Raw genomic sequence first — 19342 nt, 5'->3', positions numbered from 1 at the left:
GGTTGTGGGGGGATTTGGTGCTGAGGTAAATCTGTGTGTCATCAGCGTAGCAGTGAAAGTCCAGGTTGTAGTGGTGTAGAATCTGACCAAGGGGGAGGATGTAGATAATGAAGAGGAGGGGGCCGAGTACTGAACCTTGGGGAACACCTTGGGTGACTGAAGCTGTGGCAGAGGAGTGGTTGTTGAGGGAGATGAAGTGGGATCGATCAGTGAGGTAGGACTGGAGCCACCTGAGTGCAGTACCTTCGATACCGATGTCCTGGAGTCGGGTGAGCAGGATGGTGTGGCTCACGGTGTCGAAGGCTGCACTCAGGTCGAGGAGGATGAGGATGTTAAGTGAACCGGTGTCAGCAGAGGTGAGGAGGTCATTGAGGACTTTGGTGAGTGCCGTTTCTGTGCTGTGGTGGGGACGAAAACCAGACTGAAGGAGTTCAAAAAGGTGATTTGTTTGGAGATGGCGGTGGAGTTGTTTGGAGATGATACGTTCTATTGTTTTTGAGAGAAAGGGGAGGTTGGAGATGGGGCGGTAATTACTGAGGGAGGAGGGATCCAGACCGGGTTTCTTGAGGATGGGAGTGACAGCAGCAGTTTTGAAGGCAGAGGGAACGGTTCCTTGGGACAGGGAGGAGTTGAAAAGGTTGACAAGGTAAGGGCAGAGGACGGGGAGGCAGGACTTCAGTAGAGGGGTGGGTAAGGGGTCAAGCGAGCAGGTTGTGGGTTTGGAGGAGCTGATCAGTTTGAGTATTTCAGGGGGGGTAACCAGAGTGAACTGGGAGAGGCGGCCGTGGGGAGGGGCGCTCGGGAGGTCCAGGGAGATGGAGGGAGAAATTGTGGCGGTGGGTGTTGGGGGAGATGTTTGTGTGTGAGAAGCAGTGGATAGGGAGAGATTAATGGCAGTGATTTTGTCAGAGAAAAACTGGAGGAATGAACTGCATAAGGTGGAAGTGGATGAAGAGAGGGTGTCAGCACGGGGTTTGAGGAGCTTGTTGACGGTGGAGAAGAGGGTCCTGGAGTTACGGGAGGGGTCGGTAAAGATGGTGGAGAAGTAGGCAGATTTTGCGGCAGTGAGGGCGTCTCTGTAGGTAGTGAGATGGAGTTTGTATGATTCATGGTGAACTGTGAGGGATGATTTCATGGATAGGCGTTCAAGCTGGCGGCCGGTTTGCTTCAATTTTCGGAGTGCAGGGGTGAACCAGGGTGAGGAGGTTTTGAAAGTGACGTTTTTCCTTTTGAGGGGGGCCAGGCTGTTGAGGGAGGCGAGTAGGGTGGAGTTAAGGTGGTTGAGTTGTTCATCGGGTGAGCTGAGGTTCGAGTCCAGGGGGAGAGTAGAGGATAGCAGGTCGGAGAGGTGCTGGGGATCGACAGAGCGTAAATTACGGAAGATGATGTTCCTGGGTGGGGGGGGGGGTGGCGGACGGGGGATGCGATGATGAACTGTATGAGTTTGTGGTCAGAGAGGGGAAAGGGGCAGGGGTGGAGGTCGAGTACTGGGAGGTTGGTGGAGCAGACAAGGTCAAGGATGTGTCCTTTATCATGGGTGGGGAAGGTGACATGTTGGGTAAATGAGAAATTGTCCAGAAGGGAGGAGAATTCAGAAGCGAGTTTGCAGGTGGGGGAGTCCATGTGGATGTTGAGGTCGCCGAGGAGTAACATATGTGGGGAGAGGGATGAAGCAATGGTGAGGAGTTCAGTGAGATCAGAGAGGAAGGAGGGGTGTGGTTTGGGAGGGCGGTAAATGAGGATAACTGTCAGTGAGGGAGTGGTTTTGAAGGCGAGGAATTCGAAGGATGATACTGAGGGGAGGGTGAGTTCTGTAGTCCGGATGTTCTGGTTGTAGATGACAGCCAGCCCACCACCACGGCGTGAGGGGCGGGGTTTAGTGATGTAATTAAAACCAGGGGGGGATGTTTGATTGAGGGAGAAGAAGTCATTGGGTTGTTGCCAGGTTTCAGTGAGCAGAAGGAAGTCGATGGATTTGTCCAGAATTATTTCGTGGAGGATGTGGCTTTATGGTTGAGTGACCGGATATTGAGGAGGGCAAGATTAGTCAAGTGGGGGGTTGGAGGGGTGGTGGCAGGCTGGATAGGTATGAGGTTGTCTGGGTTAGCAGCTCGGGTGTGGGCACGAGAGGGGAGGCAGTGGGGCAGAGGAGGGGGGCTTGATGGTGGGGAGAAATGGCTTATTATATGTTTTGGGTGGCGGAGGGGAGTGGGATCCGCTCCGGGTATTTCATGCAGCTGGGAGTGTAGGTGAGCGGGGGAGAGTGTAAGAGGAGCAGTAGGAGTTGCATTCTGATGACGCGTCAGGTGTGCGACAGTGCGTTGGGTAGAGCAGATGGATGGTATGGATTGTCCGTGCTGAAAGTAAACAAAACTGCGGCGGGTGCTTCGGTGAATGTAGCGGGGTCGACGAAGGAGTCCAAGAAGTCTGATGACTGAGATGGAAGACGGGGTGGAGGAGATGTTGAGTGACAGAAGCTGTGAGATGGAGTATTTCAGCATGATGACAGGTGGAAAGGCTGGGAGCAGTGTGTTAGCAGCGATAGCGGCTAGCAGGCTAGGTGCACAGAGGAGGAGGATTGTTGTGGAGACGAGGAAGATCCACGGCATGGCAGGAGGATGTGAACAGCGGGACAGGACAGATGCACCCCAGAGATGAAGGCAGGAGGCAGAGAGACTCCACGGTTGTTGCGTGGGGTGGAGACAGACAAATAGGCGATGTAGCAGGTAGCAGTAGCCACCCGGCACTTTGATGGCTGAGTGAGGGCAGCCGGCTACAGGCAGCAACGGAGGCAGAAGGTAAAGTAAGTTAAAAATGTTAAAAACAATGTGCAGTGCAGTGCAGTGCAGGGCAGTAGTCCAATTCGGAAGTTTTTTGGAAGAACAGAGGGTAACAGAGGCGGAGAAGCGGCGAACAGTCAACGCCAGCGTCCTCTCCTCTAATAACTTTAAGAGTTGAACGTGAATATATCCACTTCGCACACATCCTGCACAGCCTCGCTCTCCACAGGGACATTTCAACGTCCTTCTTCTTTGTTTCCATCAGGTGAGCGTCTGAAGAAAATCACAGAAACTTTGTGTAAAGTTACAGCTGGAACTGTGACTCTAAATGTGGAGTGGGCCTGTTTGATCTGATGCAGGAGGCTCTAACCTGACTGGACTTCACACCAGGTCTTCCTGCTCCTCTGTGTCTTCTGTCTGTACTGCAGTGTCTGAGTCGTTCTCATACTCAGGAACAGAGTCCAACTGATGAAGAGAGAGAAGACACAATTAGACCCTCATTCATGAAACCACCATATACTTTAAGATTTTATAAAACATTTTTCATATTTTAAAGTTGATGCTAATTATTTCTTGGCTAAATTCATTTCTGGTTTCAACTCAGGAAGTTGTCTTTAATCACAAGTTCTCTTCACATTGCATTTATGAGCCACAGTATAGCTTTGACGAAGGGGAAATGTTGTCAATAGGTCCGCTCTCTCTCACCTCTATCTCTTCAGGTTCAGGTGCTTCAGTGGTGGAGCGCAGAGCTTTCTTCTTCCTGGATTAAGGGCAACAACAAATACAGATTTTATTTCATAACAGTAAACTACAACATGTAAGAAGGATGTTTAAACTGATGAATTTATATTGTTGTACCTCATCCACAGACTCAGGAGAAACACAGGAATCAGTATCAAGACCCCCAGAGTCGTCCTGATGATATTCACTATCATTGTTGAACTCCCTAGAAACATAAATACAAATGTGATACTTCTAACTACAGATTGATAAATCACATTGTCAGTGTGATCCACCTCTGACACCATGGAGGTTCCTCCCTGAACACTGACATTTTGAATATGCTTGGGTTGTTTCATATTACAAAGTGAATCAGGTCTGGTGAATGTGGAGAACTTACCTGTTCCAACACTCAGATGTAAAGTGGAGTTGCTACGTCCTAACTTGTTCTGGGCTCCACAGGAATAACTCCCACTGTGTTCAGCTCTGAAGTCAGTGATGGTGAAGATCTGTCCTGAAGCTTTTGGAGAGTCTTCATCCTCCTTGTACCAGATGTAGTTAGCTGCTGGGTTAGCATCACTGCTACAGGTCAGAGTAACTGAACTGCCCTCCTCTATCTCAGCAGAGAGTGTTGACAAGGAAGGAATCCTCGGAGCATCTGGAGGAGATGTGTGAACAGTAAATATTAAGAATGTGTTTCTCACTGCATTAGCTCAAAGGGTATCTACATTATTGAACGCTGAATGAACTGTAGCTGCATTTAGGACTTTGAACATGGTTTGACAAAATGCTTGTTGGACGGATTGAATCTTTGTCCAAAAGGTGAATATAATTTAAGTTGTATTATGTTAATTAATTAATATGTACTGTAAATAATTGTTCATGAGTATTTCTGAATTGTTATTGGTCATAATAAAGTAATGATTTGTCATTGGTTAAATGCCGTTTAGTGTATCACTTAATCAAGTCACAACTATGAATTGAGTCATGGAATTTAAGGATTTAGAGATAGCCTTGTGCAGTTAATAACAGTAAATATTAGTTAAATATAACAATATTTAACGTCGTTTCTCAATGATGTCATCATTAGCAACTCTATAAAATGTGATTAGAAGTTACTGCCAGTTCACTTTTCATTACCCACTTGTTCCCTGGATCCCATGTAATGTAAAGCAAGCTGAGCTGAAGAAAGTAGTGATGATAAGTAACATCTTCTCTTGAAACAACTAGACAGATATAAGCTTGTTATCTTTAAATAAACTGTCTTACTCACATTTTACGTCAATAAAGATGTTTACAGATGTGCTACTCCCCAGATCATTTGTAGCTGAACAGAAATACTCTGCAGAGTCAGAGGAGTGGATGGATCTGAAGACAAGAAGTGGTCCTTCACTGAGAGGAGGAGAGTTTGCATTTCCATTCTCCTTGTACCAGGTGTAGTTAGCTGCTGGGTTAGCATCACTGCGACAGGTCAGAGTTACTGAACGGCCCTCCTTTATCTCAGAGGGTCTTGACAAAGAAAGGCGCCTCGGAGCATCTGGAGGAGATGTGTTAACAGTAAATATTCAGAATGTGTTTCTCACTGCATTAGCTCAAAGGGTATCTACCTTATTGAACGCTGAATATCGGCATTTCGAGTCATTATAGAGCATTGCATGAGGAACTCATTCCAAAATAACCCTAACTTGAAGGACAGTTGTTGAGTATTTACTAATCACATTTTGTAGAGTACACTGAAAACACTAAAACATTGACTTTAATTAAATGTATTATGTCAATAAATTCATTTTTTTTTGCATTAGGTGAGTTGAAAGCAATAATATTAAGTTGAACCTAATATTTTTCATTTAAAATGTATATTATTGCTTTCAACCAACATAATACAATTATGTGTAATTTGTTGACATAACACATTTAATTAAAGTCAACGTTTCAGTTTTTTCACTGTAGCTAATGAATATATTTTAGAGAAACAACCGTTAGATATTATGTAAATGAATTAATATATACTGTACATAATTGTTCATGGGTATTTCTGAATTGTTATGAGTCATAATAAAGTAATGATTTGTCATTGGTTAAATGCCGTTTAGTGTATCACTTAATCAAGTCACAACTATGAAGTGAGTCATGGAATTTAAGGATTTAGAGATAGCCTTGTACAGTTAATAACAGTAATTATTAGTTAAATATAACAATATTTAACAATCGTTTCTCAATTATGTCATCATTAGCAACTCTACAACATGTGATTAGAAGTTACTGCCAGTTCACTTTTCGTTACCCACTTGTTCCCTGGATCCCATGTAATGTAAAGCAAGCTGAGCTGAAGAAAGTAGTGATGATAAGTAACATCTTCTCTTGAAACAACTAGACAGATATAAGCTTGTTATCTTTAAATAAACTGTCTTACTCACATTTTACGTCAATAAGGATGTTTGCAGATGTGCTACTCCCCAGCGAGTTCTCAGCTGTACAGAAATACTGTCCAGAGTCAGAGGACTGGATGGAGCTGAGGACAAATTGTGTTCCTTCACTGAGTGGACGAGAGTTTGCATTTCCATTCTTCCAGATGTAGTTAGCTGCTGGGTTAGCATCACTGCTACAGGTCAGAGTCACTGAACTGCCCTCCTCTATCTCAGCAGAGGGACTCACTGACACAGAGGGGAGCTTTGGAGCATCTGGAGGAGATGTGTTTAAAGTTATTAACATGGAAGGGTAGATATAATGGCAACTTGCAAATGAGACACAAAGCAGGAAACCTTTTTCACAAACACAAACCAAAACATTTTAAAACTTGGAGCATCTGGAGGAGATAACATGAACACATTTCACATTTAATTCCACGGTGGAAGATATTTTAATGAGCAATAGTTTAATAAAAAACAGAGTGGGTGGTTAACTTGATTCCATCCTTTATCAGAAATCTAAACACTTTGAGGGAAAGTGTTAATCTTTATGTCATGGAAGAAGATTCCTTCATAATTCTCGTTTATTCTTCTTTCTAGTAGCATCCTTCGTAGCAAGAGTATATTTGACCTATTTTAAAATCAAACAGAGAACCTCGAGCCCTGGTTCAGTGTCTTTGGACACTGCCATGTCTGCTGGCGACCTCTGGTAGATAAATGAGTGATGTGTGTATTCCATGTGTTGCTCCGGTGTTGGCTTGTGAGCAGTATAACGTGTGTATTATGGGGGGGGGGGGAGGGGGGTGTTACGTGCCGTAGTGTGTGCTTTTGTGTGTGTCTCTCTCTCTCCCTGATTGTCTCCAGGTGCAGCCTCTCCCTCAGGTGCTCCCAATCCCCAATCAGGGCCTCCTTAAAGGACCTGAGGAAGGCTGCAGTGGCCCTTTTTGTGTATTGTTTAATTTAGTCACTTTCTTTTAGAAGGAAGTTGTTCTTAGTTATTTAAGTTTGTTTTTGCAAATTGGCTGGTGAGCCTCTTTACTTTTTTATTGATTAAAACCTCACTTTGTGGCTTCAGCAGTCAGTTTCCTCTCCTCTTTCTCTCCCCCGGTTGTTTTTGTGTTTTGTTACTTCCCTTTGTACCCCTAGTTTAGGAGGGAACGTAACAAATGATGATATATGTTATACTGTATGTTTCTGTTATTATGTTAGTGGAAGACTTTGAGTAAACTCACACACTGAAGAAGTCACTCCGCGGCCATCCTGACCCTGAACCACTGAAACACAGAGCACATCGGAAACTATAATCAAAGGTAATCTATAAATTGTTGAGAAATTTCCTGATCAATACTTTCAACAAAGAATGTAAAAATAAACATTTTACAAACTTTACTGGGATAGAGCAGAAAAACACATGTGAATTCCTTCTTAGGCACTTTAAAACCAATGATACTCTTTGACTTTGTTGTTTCTTAATCAAACCAGGTAGAACAGAAGTCTACGCAAAAAGGGTATGGTCAGTTTGACACGAGATTGGAAAATGCTTTTAACTCAGAGCGTGGGAATATAACACTGAGGTCAGAGAGGAGAGAAGAAACTAGAAGGGTTTGGTGCAGAGGTATGATCGATAAGAGTTGAGTCAATCAAATCAAATCAAATCAGGTTTTATTTATAAAGCACATTTAAAAGCGATTTTTGGTCGAGCCAAAAAACAAATAAAAGGATTTTAAAATCAATTCTGAACCGAACTGGAAGCCAGTGTAGTGAGGCCAGAATATGTTATGACTTAGAATAAGAATATCTTAAACTTAATAAAAACGGAGCTGGCGATTCTTGAAGTCGTCTTAAGCAAAAAAACAAAGCAAAATGTTTTCAGAGAGAGAGGATGGAACAGTTATGCATACACTATATTCTCATTTTAACGCTTGTAAAAGTGATAATCAAACAGATATTGTATGCAGATGATTGGAGCAAAGGACAGTGGCAACGCACGACAAGATCTTCAGAAAATCCATCAAAAAAACTAGTAACGTCTTTGAGTTTCTACAATTCTACACAAATACATTTAAAATGTTTCTGCTAGGTTTGCCTTTTACACAAATCCATCCCACTTATTCCCACATGTGACCTGGTTTTACAAGTCCCACATTTTCCCAGAATGCCCTCTGTTCATGTGATGAATGTAAGTGTAGATGTACAGTACCTGACACAGAGAGCAGGAAGACAACTAATCCACTCGCTGCTGCAGTTAAACTCATAGCTGCTCCTCTCATCTCTGTGAGACTATAAAACATGTCAGATTAAATAATGTTCACAGGAGGTATACAGAATCATTACATCAATAAACTGTTTCTACTCACAGTGAAGGAGGAACCATGTGTTGAGAGATGCCTTTCCTCTGTCGTCAATGAGCAGAAGACGGATATCAGGCTGTTAAGAGACTAGATTTACTTCCTCTTTAGATTATTAATATGCATGATGAGCCAAATGCCAGTAACAGCCATTACACAATAAAGTAATGTTTTTTAACAAAATATAAACTTTTCTGAAATAAAATAAACTATGGTTAAAGACCCGTTTTGCTGATTATATACTACTGACTGCTGCTTATATACCACTGACTGCTTATATACTACTGACTGCTTATATACTACTAACTGCTTATATACTACTGACTCAGGGAGGTGGATGACCCGAGGGTAAGGCAGAGGCAGAGAAGGTCTCGACACAGAAAATTACCTTTTTTGAAGGCTGTCTTGATATACAGCGTACCAACCAGAACTCACTCCTTTGTAATCTCAAAGAACCCACAAAACAAACAGAACTTGAATACATGCATAACAAATCAAAGGACAAGACAGAGCTAGGCAGAGCAGGAAAAACACAATGGTACCCGGTGAACAGAATCAAAAATCAAAAAGGAGGGAAAACACAGAGACAGGAAGCAGACACAGACATAAGACATGGGGTGAACACTTTTGAAGATAAAACAGGAAAACAGACAGACCGTCACAAAGGGGGAAATAAGTGTTTTAGTTTGGGTGAACTGACTTAAAGCAGACGGTGGAGGGGAAGTACCCCTCAATGCAGTGCGCAATGCCTCAATGAGCTCAATGTGGGCGGCAGCTCAACCTTTGAGGCACGTCACGTCCCAACTCCCGTGTTGTGTACTTACCCAGTCACAAAAGTAACATATTATATCTTATATTATTAATATATATATATAATTCTGATGTCTGTGATTATTTAAACATTCCCTGATAAACGTTATTTCAGCGTCAATAAATGAGTGTTAATCCCAGTGTGTTTAGTGTACAACATCACATGTCATTTCACCTTCAATTCACAGTTTTCACAACGTTAGCCACATGCTAATGCTAACCGGAAATGAAGACCTTTCAGAATAAAAGTGTTAAGTTAAAGGTGGGGTATGTAAGTTTGAGAAACCGGCTCGAGATCGCTAGAATTTGAAAATACACAACCGGAGAAAATCTGCCACTTCCTTACAGAGCCCCTCCTCCAACACACACGAACGCGCACATGACCAATGAGGGCACGAGATAAGTTTGTGCACAGATGGAAGGCTGACAGGCAGGTAGGCCATCCAGTTATTTTAGCCGGGCCGGCTAAAATGATTGGTCGTACTTTTTACAGCACTACGGCTTCCACAGATGATATTTTTTTATGGATTTTTTGTCAAAGCACTTTAGATATTCATTGCTATCGGGATGTTAAGAGCATTCCATGGAATATAACAAAAAGTGTATCTCGAGCCGGTTCCTCAAATTTACCTACCCCACCTTTAATAGTTAGTGTGAACTTCCGTTTTTTTTCAGAATAAAACTGCTTTAAATTAAAACCCTGTATTTCATTTAAATTATGTCATATCAACATTGATTTTAATTTCTTACAGTAGGAGAGGTTTAGGTTTGGGAGGGAGGAAGGAAGATTAGGATTAGGTAAAAAGGTAGGGAGTGGTTAGGGTTAGGATGGGGGGAAGGGAAGGGTTAGATTGAAGGGAGGGAAGAGAACTGCTACCGGGGAAACAGGATGCAACGCATTTACATGCAAATGTAAATGCATATTTTGATTTTAAAGATCAAATGAGTGAAACCTATTGCCATTTTAGTCTTTTAACATTAGAGGTAATTTACTGTATATTACAGATGTAGCACCTAATTTAGGACAGTTTGAAACGCGAGGGCCGTGGTCGGCACGGGGTCTGCCCTCGATCAAGGGAAAACCTCCAGCTTGACTTGAGACCGCCCCGTGATAAATAAATGTAATTATAATGAAGCCAGCTGCAATGGATCATTGATCCACCAGGGGGTGCAGTGGGGTTCCACACTGGAGCTATTGTGAAATATAGTCTGATACATTACGCTGGATGTACAGTATGTCTGGTACTACTGTATAGCGGATCTTTGTTAAGATCCATATGTCACGGATAGGATCATAGTCTGTGCTAAATAAGAGACATGTAATCATTTACAAAACATCACCATGTTGTTATTTAACAAAATAATGTTGTTTTATACACAGTATATGCTGTGATGCAGCGGGAGGAGCAAAACACACACTTCAAGTCAGATCATCACCCTTAGCTATTTGAATTACTTCTCAAACTACCTAAACTAGTTATAAATGTTTATTTTTACTGTCGGCCGGGTCACTCATTACTGGATCAGCTGCTGCATGAGACAGACACTGACGCTGTCAGAAGAGAGGGAGGAAAAAGAGAGGCCAGGCTCTGTGTATTTTATTATTATATATAGTCGTTATTCATTTGTTTTAAAGCTCAATAAATAACAAAGAAGACCTTTGACCGGCACTTTTATAATTTTGTCCGGAAGATTTAAACTTTAACACACGTTGACCGGCGAAAAACTCTGCCCGGTTCCCTCGGCCCCCACCATGGAGAATAAACAGAAGGGCAACCATGACGACCATGCTTCTTCGCTGCTTTTGTGGAGGAAGTTACAGCGCCACGTACAGGCTCGGCATATGTACTGCAGCTTTTTCCAGCGGTTGGAGCTAAACGGAGCTGTCTCGTGTGAACAGACACTATCCGGTGTATATTGCGTGTGGACGGAAGCTTTTTTGCGATTGCGATTGCGTTAATCCTATGCGTTTTGCCGTATGCGTTCCCGTGGCCAAGCCATTTTTAATCACACACGTCTCCCCATCCCATTCAAATTCAAATTATTGACGGGAAGAGCAGTGTAGCCTACATGTAAATGGGTGGCATAGCCTATATACATTTGAAAATAAATAGTACCCCCCTCTGAGTGACTATCTGTTGACTTCACATCTTGTCACAAACCAGGGGACTTTACTTCCTGATTTTTGGAAGACAAGACTGACCCAAGATACCTGCAGTCGACTAATTACAGGCCTCAATAAAGTTCTGCCATTGGTTGTACAAAATAAAGGTGGACATAGTGGAAAGTGAAATTGACATTGTCAAATTTAATAAAAATACAAAATAATGTATCTGTGTGTACGTGTTTTACTGTACTGTATCTGCATGCACTTATCAAACATTTAATTAAATAATGGTGATATACACAGTGATAGATGTTAAGGACTAACGTTTATAATAAATAGCCTAGTATTTATCCATATTCATAATAATATTTATATATTCAACAACCATTTTTAATGTAAAAGGTTCATAAAATAAAAACACAACACTGTCATTGCAAGTGACACTCAGTTAGTTGACTTTTATGTTCAACTGCTAAATTCGTTACTGATAAAAAAGGGCTTCTACCTAATTACCTTAAATAAACTCACTAATTAATGAAACCAGTTCAATACGCATTATTCTTATTCTTATCATTCTTTATGAGCGCAGAAATAGTCTTAAAATCAGACCTGTTTTTTAAATGAAATCTGACGGCAGGCAGGCAGCTCTGGGGCCTCATTTATAAAGGGATATACGCTCAAAAAATGGCGTACGCCAGTTTCTACGCAATGTTTGCGATTTATAAAATACTAACTTGACTCTCTCTTGTCTCAAACTCTAACCCATGCGTACGCACTAAGCACAACAACGGGAGAGACGAGAAACTGCGACACCGTTGGCAGAAGGAAGAATGGAGAGAAATATGTGGAAATAATACCATAAATAAAATGTTACCTCTCATTTATCAAATATGAAGAATTCATTTTCAAACATTGATTAAAGCCAATCTTTAAATGATTAAACAAACGCCTGTTTGCGACTCCTCAGTGCACACAAACACATAACTTGGAGAAATAAATAAATACGGATATGTTATTTAAAACCACCTCGAATATGTTGTGTTAATGTTATGAAATGTTTTCTCATAAATGATGCGGTAAGCAGGAGGACAGAATTACGTCTAAACTGACGCCGTTTTGCATTTCTATAGGTTGTAGATACGAGCATGGTTTTATATACTATCACGTTTAATCGTGTTTTATGCCGTTTGCCAAGACTTGATAAGTGGCTCGTAAAACACAGGAGGTATGGAAACTAAGAACACCATATGTGGTAAATTGTACAGCTAATATAACACAATCCATTAGTTGTATTTCCTTTAACTGGTGGATTATGGATATATAGTTGCTGATCGAAAGCTGGAACACAAACCACCAAATACAAAAAGATAATTCAGATCCAGTCGTCATGACTCCACTCCGGAGGGATTCCCCGATCATTTCTTACAGTTTCTCATCAAGGGGGGGTCTCCTGTCCCCGGGACAAACACACTGCCTGAGGAAGGTTATGTGTATTTGTTTTGTCATTAATTTTTTTTGGACCACTTATTTATTTATTTTGGTGACGATCCGACCTCCATGCTGCTACTCTGGTTCAAACTGCATCCACCAAACAATATGATTTATCTCCACCTCCCCACAATAACCAAAATCTGACACGGTGTGAGAAGTCTTTTTTAGCTGTTCGGTCGTCATTTCCTGCGATCTTCTTCATGCAGTCAGTCAGAATGAATGAATGAATGGGCGTTTCTTTGACTATGTATAGGCAAATATGGGCGTTACGAGTCGATTGTGATTTATCAAGGGAAACAGGCGTAGGGAGTGCCGTACGCACTTCTCTCGCCGGTACGCAATGTTTTGTGAATCGGAAAATGGCGGAAAATGTATGTACCTATTTTTGTGCTTTGTACTACGTAAGCAACCTTCCTACGTCAATCCTACGCAAGGCGTTATAAATGAGGCCCCTGATCACCTAATGATAAATGCGCCACACCTAATCGCCGGCCATTCAGCCACAGCTCTATACAAATCAAACTGTAGACGGTGTGAAAGCACCTATTGTTTTAAATAATGGTCGGAATGTGACCTGTGAGCCTTCTGAATTAAACTAAACTAAACTAAATGTTCAATCAATAAAGTAACATCTTATCTTATCTTAATAATATCTTCATATTAATAATAATAATAAATCATACAGTATGTGTCCGAAAGGGAGCAGGAGGAAGCAAACACAAAAATATACAAAAAATATATTGCATATTAAAGCAAACGATTGTAAAGGTAAAAGTTATGAGCATGACAAATAAAGAAGTGTAATGTAAACATTTCTATTATTATTATGATTATTTAATATATAAAGACTATATATTATTGAATTACAAGATTAGATATACTTTATTTTATCTAAAATATTGATGTGTTCAAATGCTCTTCAAAACACAACTGAAAGTCCATGAAAAGTTGTCTTTCTGTATTTGTGAATGAAGCGCCATCTCCTGGTTAAATCCTGAAATTGAAAATCTGGCAACGCCCCTCTTGGAAAATAGTGGGAGGGCTTAACATTCCCAGATGCTGGTTTTAGGCAGGTCTTAGGCAGGAAGCTGTAAGCTGGAGTCCTATCTGGAGTACTACATCTGTAGGTTTACACTTCACACCGAGGACCAACATCTTTGACATATTGGAAAGCAACTCTATAAAACATGTTTTACTTGAATAACGACTCATAATCAGGGCGTTGCACAAGCTTTTCAAAATGGACTTTTCTCCAGCATGGACCACTCCTCAACAATATGTCACTTCAACTTTTATTACAGGTATTTTTGTTCATTGAGCACTGAGGAAATGTAAGAGGAAGGGGTAAGGCTGGTCTGGAGGACCTACTGTAATCCATGCAGGATATAGGAGTGGTGGCTTTAGTAGTGAACTTTCCTTATAGAAGTGCTCTGTATATTCTCTACTATATTCTCACCTTATTGTTGGCTACCAATGAGACACATATGACTCCAACTTGACTGCACCTGTGGTCAAGTTACAGGGGTACTGCCCATATTTAGTAGATGAAAAGGAGTGGCAGGACCTTCAACACTTCCAGACCTCTATGCATCAAACTGTGAACTCCGTTTCCAGGACACTTTTTTGACCCTGTACAGACTGTAAAGATAACAATGTTGGTGAGGAGGTCCGTGTTCATATTATGGACCAAACATGGATTTAAACATCTCCAACATTAAATGGAGAGCCAGCCAGGAGAGTGCTTGGTCTCTTATGGCGCATTTCCACCACACGGTCGGCCTCGGCCTCGCTCGGTACTGCTAGGCCGCGTTGGGCCTTGTTAGGGCCGGCTCACTTCATGCTGCGCTTCCATTACAGTTTAGGAACTGGGGCAGTAACTATAGTAACGCAGTGTAGGCGGAGCCGTGACGTCATCTTCAATGAGAACCCCAGAAAAACAACACAGCCGTTAGCTGTTAGCACTCAAGCTCACAGCTCCTCATATCTGTTCAGAAACTAGACAAAAGTTAAACAAGTACAAACCACAGACTGTCTGTGTCATGGCGAATACAGTCGCTGCTTTATTTATGTCTGTATAGGCCGTTGTTGTGAGTGTGGACGGTCGGAGCATATATTGCGTTAGCTTAGCCAATCTCCATCTGGAAAACACGCATTTTAAAAGGTTTTTCGCCTGCCGTTTGTCTGCAGACTTGTCAAAGCATTAATTCATGGTTTTTACTAACCGGTATCAGTATGTTGTTACTTCGGCATCATTTTGAAATGTGTATTACAATTAAATCACGGTCAAATATGTTCATCTTGTTGTAGTTGTAGCCCCCTTGCCAGCGATTCTCTCTCTAGTTTAGCAAACTCAGCCCGACTCAGCCCTGTTTGTTGGCCCCGATAGAACCACGATTTTGTCGGGCCAGAAAAGAGGTGAAAAAGTAGCCCCGGGCCGGAACTAGGCCTAGTGGAAGCGCAACCAAAAACGGGCCCAGCACGACACGGCATGCTTAAACCGCGCTCCGCGCCATGGTGGAATTGCCCCATTAGTGTATGGGAATTTAGTTTCAAGCGTTTTTCTGTCTGGTCTGAATAAAGTAGCGCCCAGAAAGTACATATCATTTGAAATAGATGAGGGGAGACACAAAGAGAAACTGCGTGATGTATGAATAGAGGAGTGAAGAATTAACGAATGAAAGGTCAAGGGATGAAAGGATGAATGGTTATGGGGTAGAAGGATTGAGGGGTAAAGGGTCGGTGAGGGAAGGGAAAGGGAGGGTGGTTTGTAAAATATGACTATCTGCATTTCAATCAGGAAAGACGGTGTTGATGTAAGAATACATATTTATTGCCAGGAATACACAAATGAATGTAATGGAGTTTTGGCGATTAGGCCCCGTTGTGCGGGAGTATCATTCGGGAGGGGAGAACCGATCCGATGAAACCCCCCGGGGTCTAGACACTGGTGGTGGTGAATGGATAGTTGGGTTCGGTCTGAAGGAGAGTGGCTTAGCTTGACCTTGGATTCAGAGGGACAGGAGGTGAAAAGGGGTGGAGGAGGGTTGCGTTGAGTCACCTGAAATGACAGCTGTCAGAGGGGGGGAGAGCAGAATTAAAAGGTTTAGCAGAGCGCTATGATAGGCTTGTGAGAATAGAGCAAAGTGATTGGTTAAGCTGGGGTTTGCGCCCCCGACCACTTATTGATCGGAGAGAGAGTAGTAACATAGAAATAGTAAATGAATCAGTAAAGACAGTCTTCCTGGTTGAACTTGCGCTGAGCTTCATTTTCTCCAAAGGCAAATAATTTAAATTGATTCTCAGTTGAAAACTCTGTATGTGGATTTTCATATCAGAAACATCCCAGATCATTATGAAAACTGTGGCTCCTTTCCTTCCTATAGTAACACATCACCACATAGTGACAATATGGGAGATATACAAAAGCAACATGTATTAGACTTTTCTTTTTGTATTGCTAGCTAATAATTAAACATTATATACCGCAAATTATTGAAAAGTGAAAGAGAAAATCTGAAATCTAGAGATTTTTGAAGGTAATCTTTTCCAAACACTCGTCCGATGGTCCTTCACTTGTTGTAGAGCTGGCTGTCGATTTATTCTGATTTGAATCTTTCAGAGTAATATCTAACAAGGTCTTCTACTATTGAGCTTATGTTTCATTTTGTGAAAATCTAAACTGTGAAATGTGATGTTTTTAGGCTCTCTCTGTTTTAAATAGACTTAATTGGCTCTGTCAGCAGGATAGTTATTAACCAAGACACTGATGAGGATTTTTCAAAGTTATTTATTATGTGGAATTTAAAAAAACTATTTCAGTAGACTTTTTTTAATATCAACAACACTGCATATAACAAATAAGCATGTACACATAGTTGAAGCAGTAATATAGAGCACCTGACCATCGGCTGGTCTTAACGATAAATCATGTTTGACACCTCGACATGATTCACTTCAAGCTGCCAGCAGCTCATTCTTCTAAACCTACAAGCTGCTGCTACTGAAAACTGACAATACAAGCTTTAAGAGTTGAACGTGAATATATCCACTCCGCACACATCCTGCACAGCCTCGCTCTCCACAGGGACATTTCAACGTCCTTCTTCTTTGTTTCCATCAGGTGAGCGTCTAAAGAAAATCACAGAAACTTTGTGTAAAGTTACAGCTGGAACTGTGACTCTAATGGCGCGTTTCCACTACACGGCCTCGCTCGGCCTCGCTCTGTATGGCTAGGCCTCGTTAGGACTGGCTCACTTTATGGCGCATTTCCATTACAGTTTAGGAACTGGGGTAGTATCTATAGTAACGCAGTGTAGGCGGAGCCGTGACGTCATCTTCAATGAGAACCCCAGAAAAACAACACAGCCGTTAGCTGTTAGCACTCAGAGCTCACAGCTCCTCATATCTGTTCAGAAACCAGACAAAAGTGAAACAAGTACAAACCACAGACTGCCTGTGTCATGGCGAATACAGTCGCTGCTTTATTTATGTCTGTATAGGCCGTTGTTGTGAGTGTGGACGGTCGGAGCATATACTGCGTTAGCTTAGCCAATCTCCATCTAGAAAACACGCATTTTAAAAGGTTTTTCGCCTGCCGTCTGTCTGCAGACTTGTCAAAGCATTAATTCATGGTTTTTACTAACCGGTATCAGTATGTTGTTACTTCGGCATCATTTTGAAATGTGTATTAAAATTAAATCACGGTCAAATATGTCCATCTTGTTGTAGTTGTAGCCCCCTTGCCAGCGATTCTCTCTCTAGTTTAGCATACTCAGCCCGACTCAGCCTCGTTGTCTCTGGCCCTAGACCCACGATTTTATGAGGCCAGAAAAACTGTGAATTAGGACCCGCCGGCCGGTACTAGGCCAAGTGGAAACGCAACCAAAGACGGGCCGCTGACGTCACAGCCCTCTTAAACCATGCTCCGCGCTGTAGTGGAAACGCGCCATAAATGTGGAGTGGGCCTGTTTGATCTGATGCAGGAGGCTCTAACCTGACTGGACTTCACACCATGGCTTCCTGCTCCTCTGTGTCTTCTGTCTGTGCTGCAGTGTGTGAGTCGTTCTCATACTCAGGAACAGAGTCCAACTGATGAAGAGAGAGAAGACAAAATTAGACCCTCATTCATGAAACCCGCATATACTTTAAGATTTTATAAAACATTTTTCATATTTTAAAGTTGATGCTAATTATTTCTTGGCTAAATTTGTTGCCGGTTTCAACTCAGGAAGTTGTTTTTAAACACAAGTTCTCTTCACATTGCATTTATGAGCCACAGTATAGCTTTGACGAAGGGGAAATGTTGTCAATAGGTCCGCTCTCTCTCACCTCTATCTCTTCAGGTTCATGTGCTTCAGTGGTGGAGCGCAGAGCTTTCTTCTTCCTGGATTAAGGGCAACAACAAATACAGATTTTATTTCATTACAGTAAACTACAACACGTAAGAAAGATGTTTCAACTGATGAATTTCTATTGTTGTACCTCGTCCAGATACTCAGGAGAAACACAGGAATCAGGATCAAGACCCCCAGAGTCGTCCTGATGATATTCACTATCATTGTTGAACTCCCTAGAAACATGAACACATATGTAATACTTCTAACTGCTAGATTGATAAATCACATTGTCAGTGTGATCCACCTCTGACACCATGGAGGTTCCTCCCTGAACACTGACATTTTGAATATGCTTGGGTTGTTTCATATCAGGGCCGAATCAATTCTGGTTAATGTAGAGAACTTACCTGCCACAACACTCAGATGAAAGGTGGAGTTACTACGTCCTAACTTGTTCTGGGCTCCACAGGAATAACTCCCACTGTGTTCAGCTCTGAAGTCAGTGATGTTGAAGATCTGTCCTGAAGCTTTTGGAGAGTCTTCATCCTCCCTGTACCAGGTGTAGTTAGCTGCTGGGTTAGCATCACTGCTACAGGTCAGATTCACTGAACTGCCCTCCTCTATCTATTTCTATAAAAAAAAAGTGAAAGATATTACATATATAATAACAATAATAATAATAATAATAATAATAATAATAATAATAATAATAATAATAATAATAATAATAGTAGTAATAATAAGAAGAAGAAGAAGAATATAGTTGAAATAAAAAATGTGTAATTGTGGTTAAATAACATTGTCTGCTGCATTTATTTGGTCAATTTAAACGGTAAGTAACGTTATTATGTCAGGTGCGCGTGACCTGTGCCGCTGCGCGTTCGTCTTCTGCTATGCATGTAGACATTTCGGTCTTAAAAGGGGAGTGATTTGTAAAATATCCATAAAGAAAAAGTACATCTGTTTACAGTTCTGTTTCATATGGATGTTGAGATGTTTCCATAGATCTCGTCATTTTGCTCTCAAAGTGCACCAGATTGATGGTTTTAACTTCAATATTTAAAAAAAAATCTTCCCGGGGGTGCATGCCCCCGGACCCCCTTAGAGGAGGTGAGGACCCCCCTAGAGGAGGTGAGGACCCGCCTAGAGGGTGTTAGGTCCACTCCCCACTAAAAAAAATAGCACTTTACCACTGCACCCTCTCTAATCTCAGATGCACCCTGAGTCATTTTGTTCTGGAACCGGGCCTGAGATGTATTAATGATAATTGTAGGTTTGCTTTGAAATCATGGGCGTCGCAGCCATTATATGAGGGTGGGACAAGTCCCCCCCACTTTTTCAA

The 19342-nt window shown here is 41.9% G+C and overlaps 1 protein-coding gene and 2 long non-coding RNA genes across 3 annotated transcripts; all 3 read right to left on the bottom strand.

The window, feature by feature from the left end:
* Positions 1 to 2983: 2983 nt before the first annotated feature.
* Positions 2984 to 4662, bottom strand: LOC117482008. The gene is made up of 4 exons (XM_034129953.1): positions 4641 to 4662; positions 3639 to 4158; positions 3486 to 3540; positions 2984 to 3245 (listed from the first exon to the last, which is right to left on the bottom strand). The coding sequence occupies exons 1-4, from the start codon at positions 4660 to 4662 to the stop codon at positions 3162 to 3164; spliced, it is 681 nt and encodes a 226-aa protein (XP_033985844.1). The 3' UTR covers positions 2984 to 3161.
* A 2494-nt stretch (positions 4663 to 7156) lies between these two features.
* On the bottom strand, positions 7157 to 8350 carry LOC117482112. The gene is made up of 3 exons (XR_004555824.1): positions 8266 to 8350; positions 8109 to 8188; positions 7157 to 7182 (listed from the first exon to the last, which is right to left on the bottom strand). It is a non-coding gene; the product is annotated as an uncharacterized LOC117482112 (long non-coding RNA).
* A 9683-nt stretch (positions 8351 to 18033) lies between these two features.
* LOC117482116 lies at positions 18034 to 18544 on the bottom strand. The gene is made up of 3 exons (XR_004555828.1): positions 18408 to 18544; positions 18146 to 18233; positions 18034 to 18047 (listed from the first exon to the last, which is right to left on the bottom strand). It is a non-coding gene; the product is annotated as an uncharacterized LOC117482116 (long non-coding RNA).
* Positions 18545 to 19342: the final 798 nt, after the last annotated feature.

This window comes from Trematomus bernacchii, unplaced genomic scaffold (assembly GCF_902827165.1).
Source record: "Trematomus bernacchii unplaced genomic scaffold, fTreBer1.1, whole genome shotgun sequence".
NCBI classification, from domain to species: Eukaryota; Metazoa; Chordata; class Actinopteri; order Perciformes; family Nototheniidae; genus Trematomus; species Trematomus bernacchii.
This window is presented reverse-complemented; position numbering and strand designations above follow the sequence as displayed.

Coding starts and splice junctions, on each gene's coding strand:
- LOC117482008 (XM_034129953.1), bottom strand. CDS start 4,662: ATGGGATCCAGGGAACAAGTGG. Junction 4,159..4,640: donor GGGATCCAGGGAACAAGTGG/GTAATGAAAAGT, acceptor CATCTCCTCCAG/ATGCTCCGAGGATTCCTTCC. Junction 3,246..3,485: donor CTGAACCTGAAGAGATAGAG/GTGAGAGAGAGC, acceptor TCTCTTCATCAG/TTGGACTCTGTTCCTGAGTA.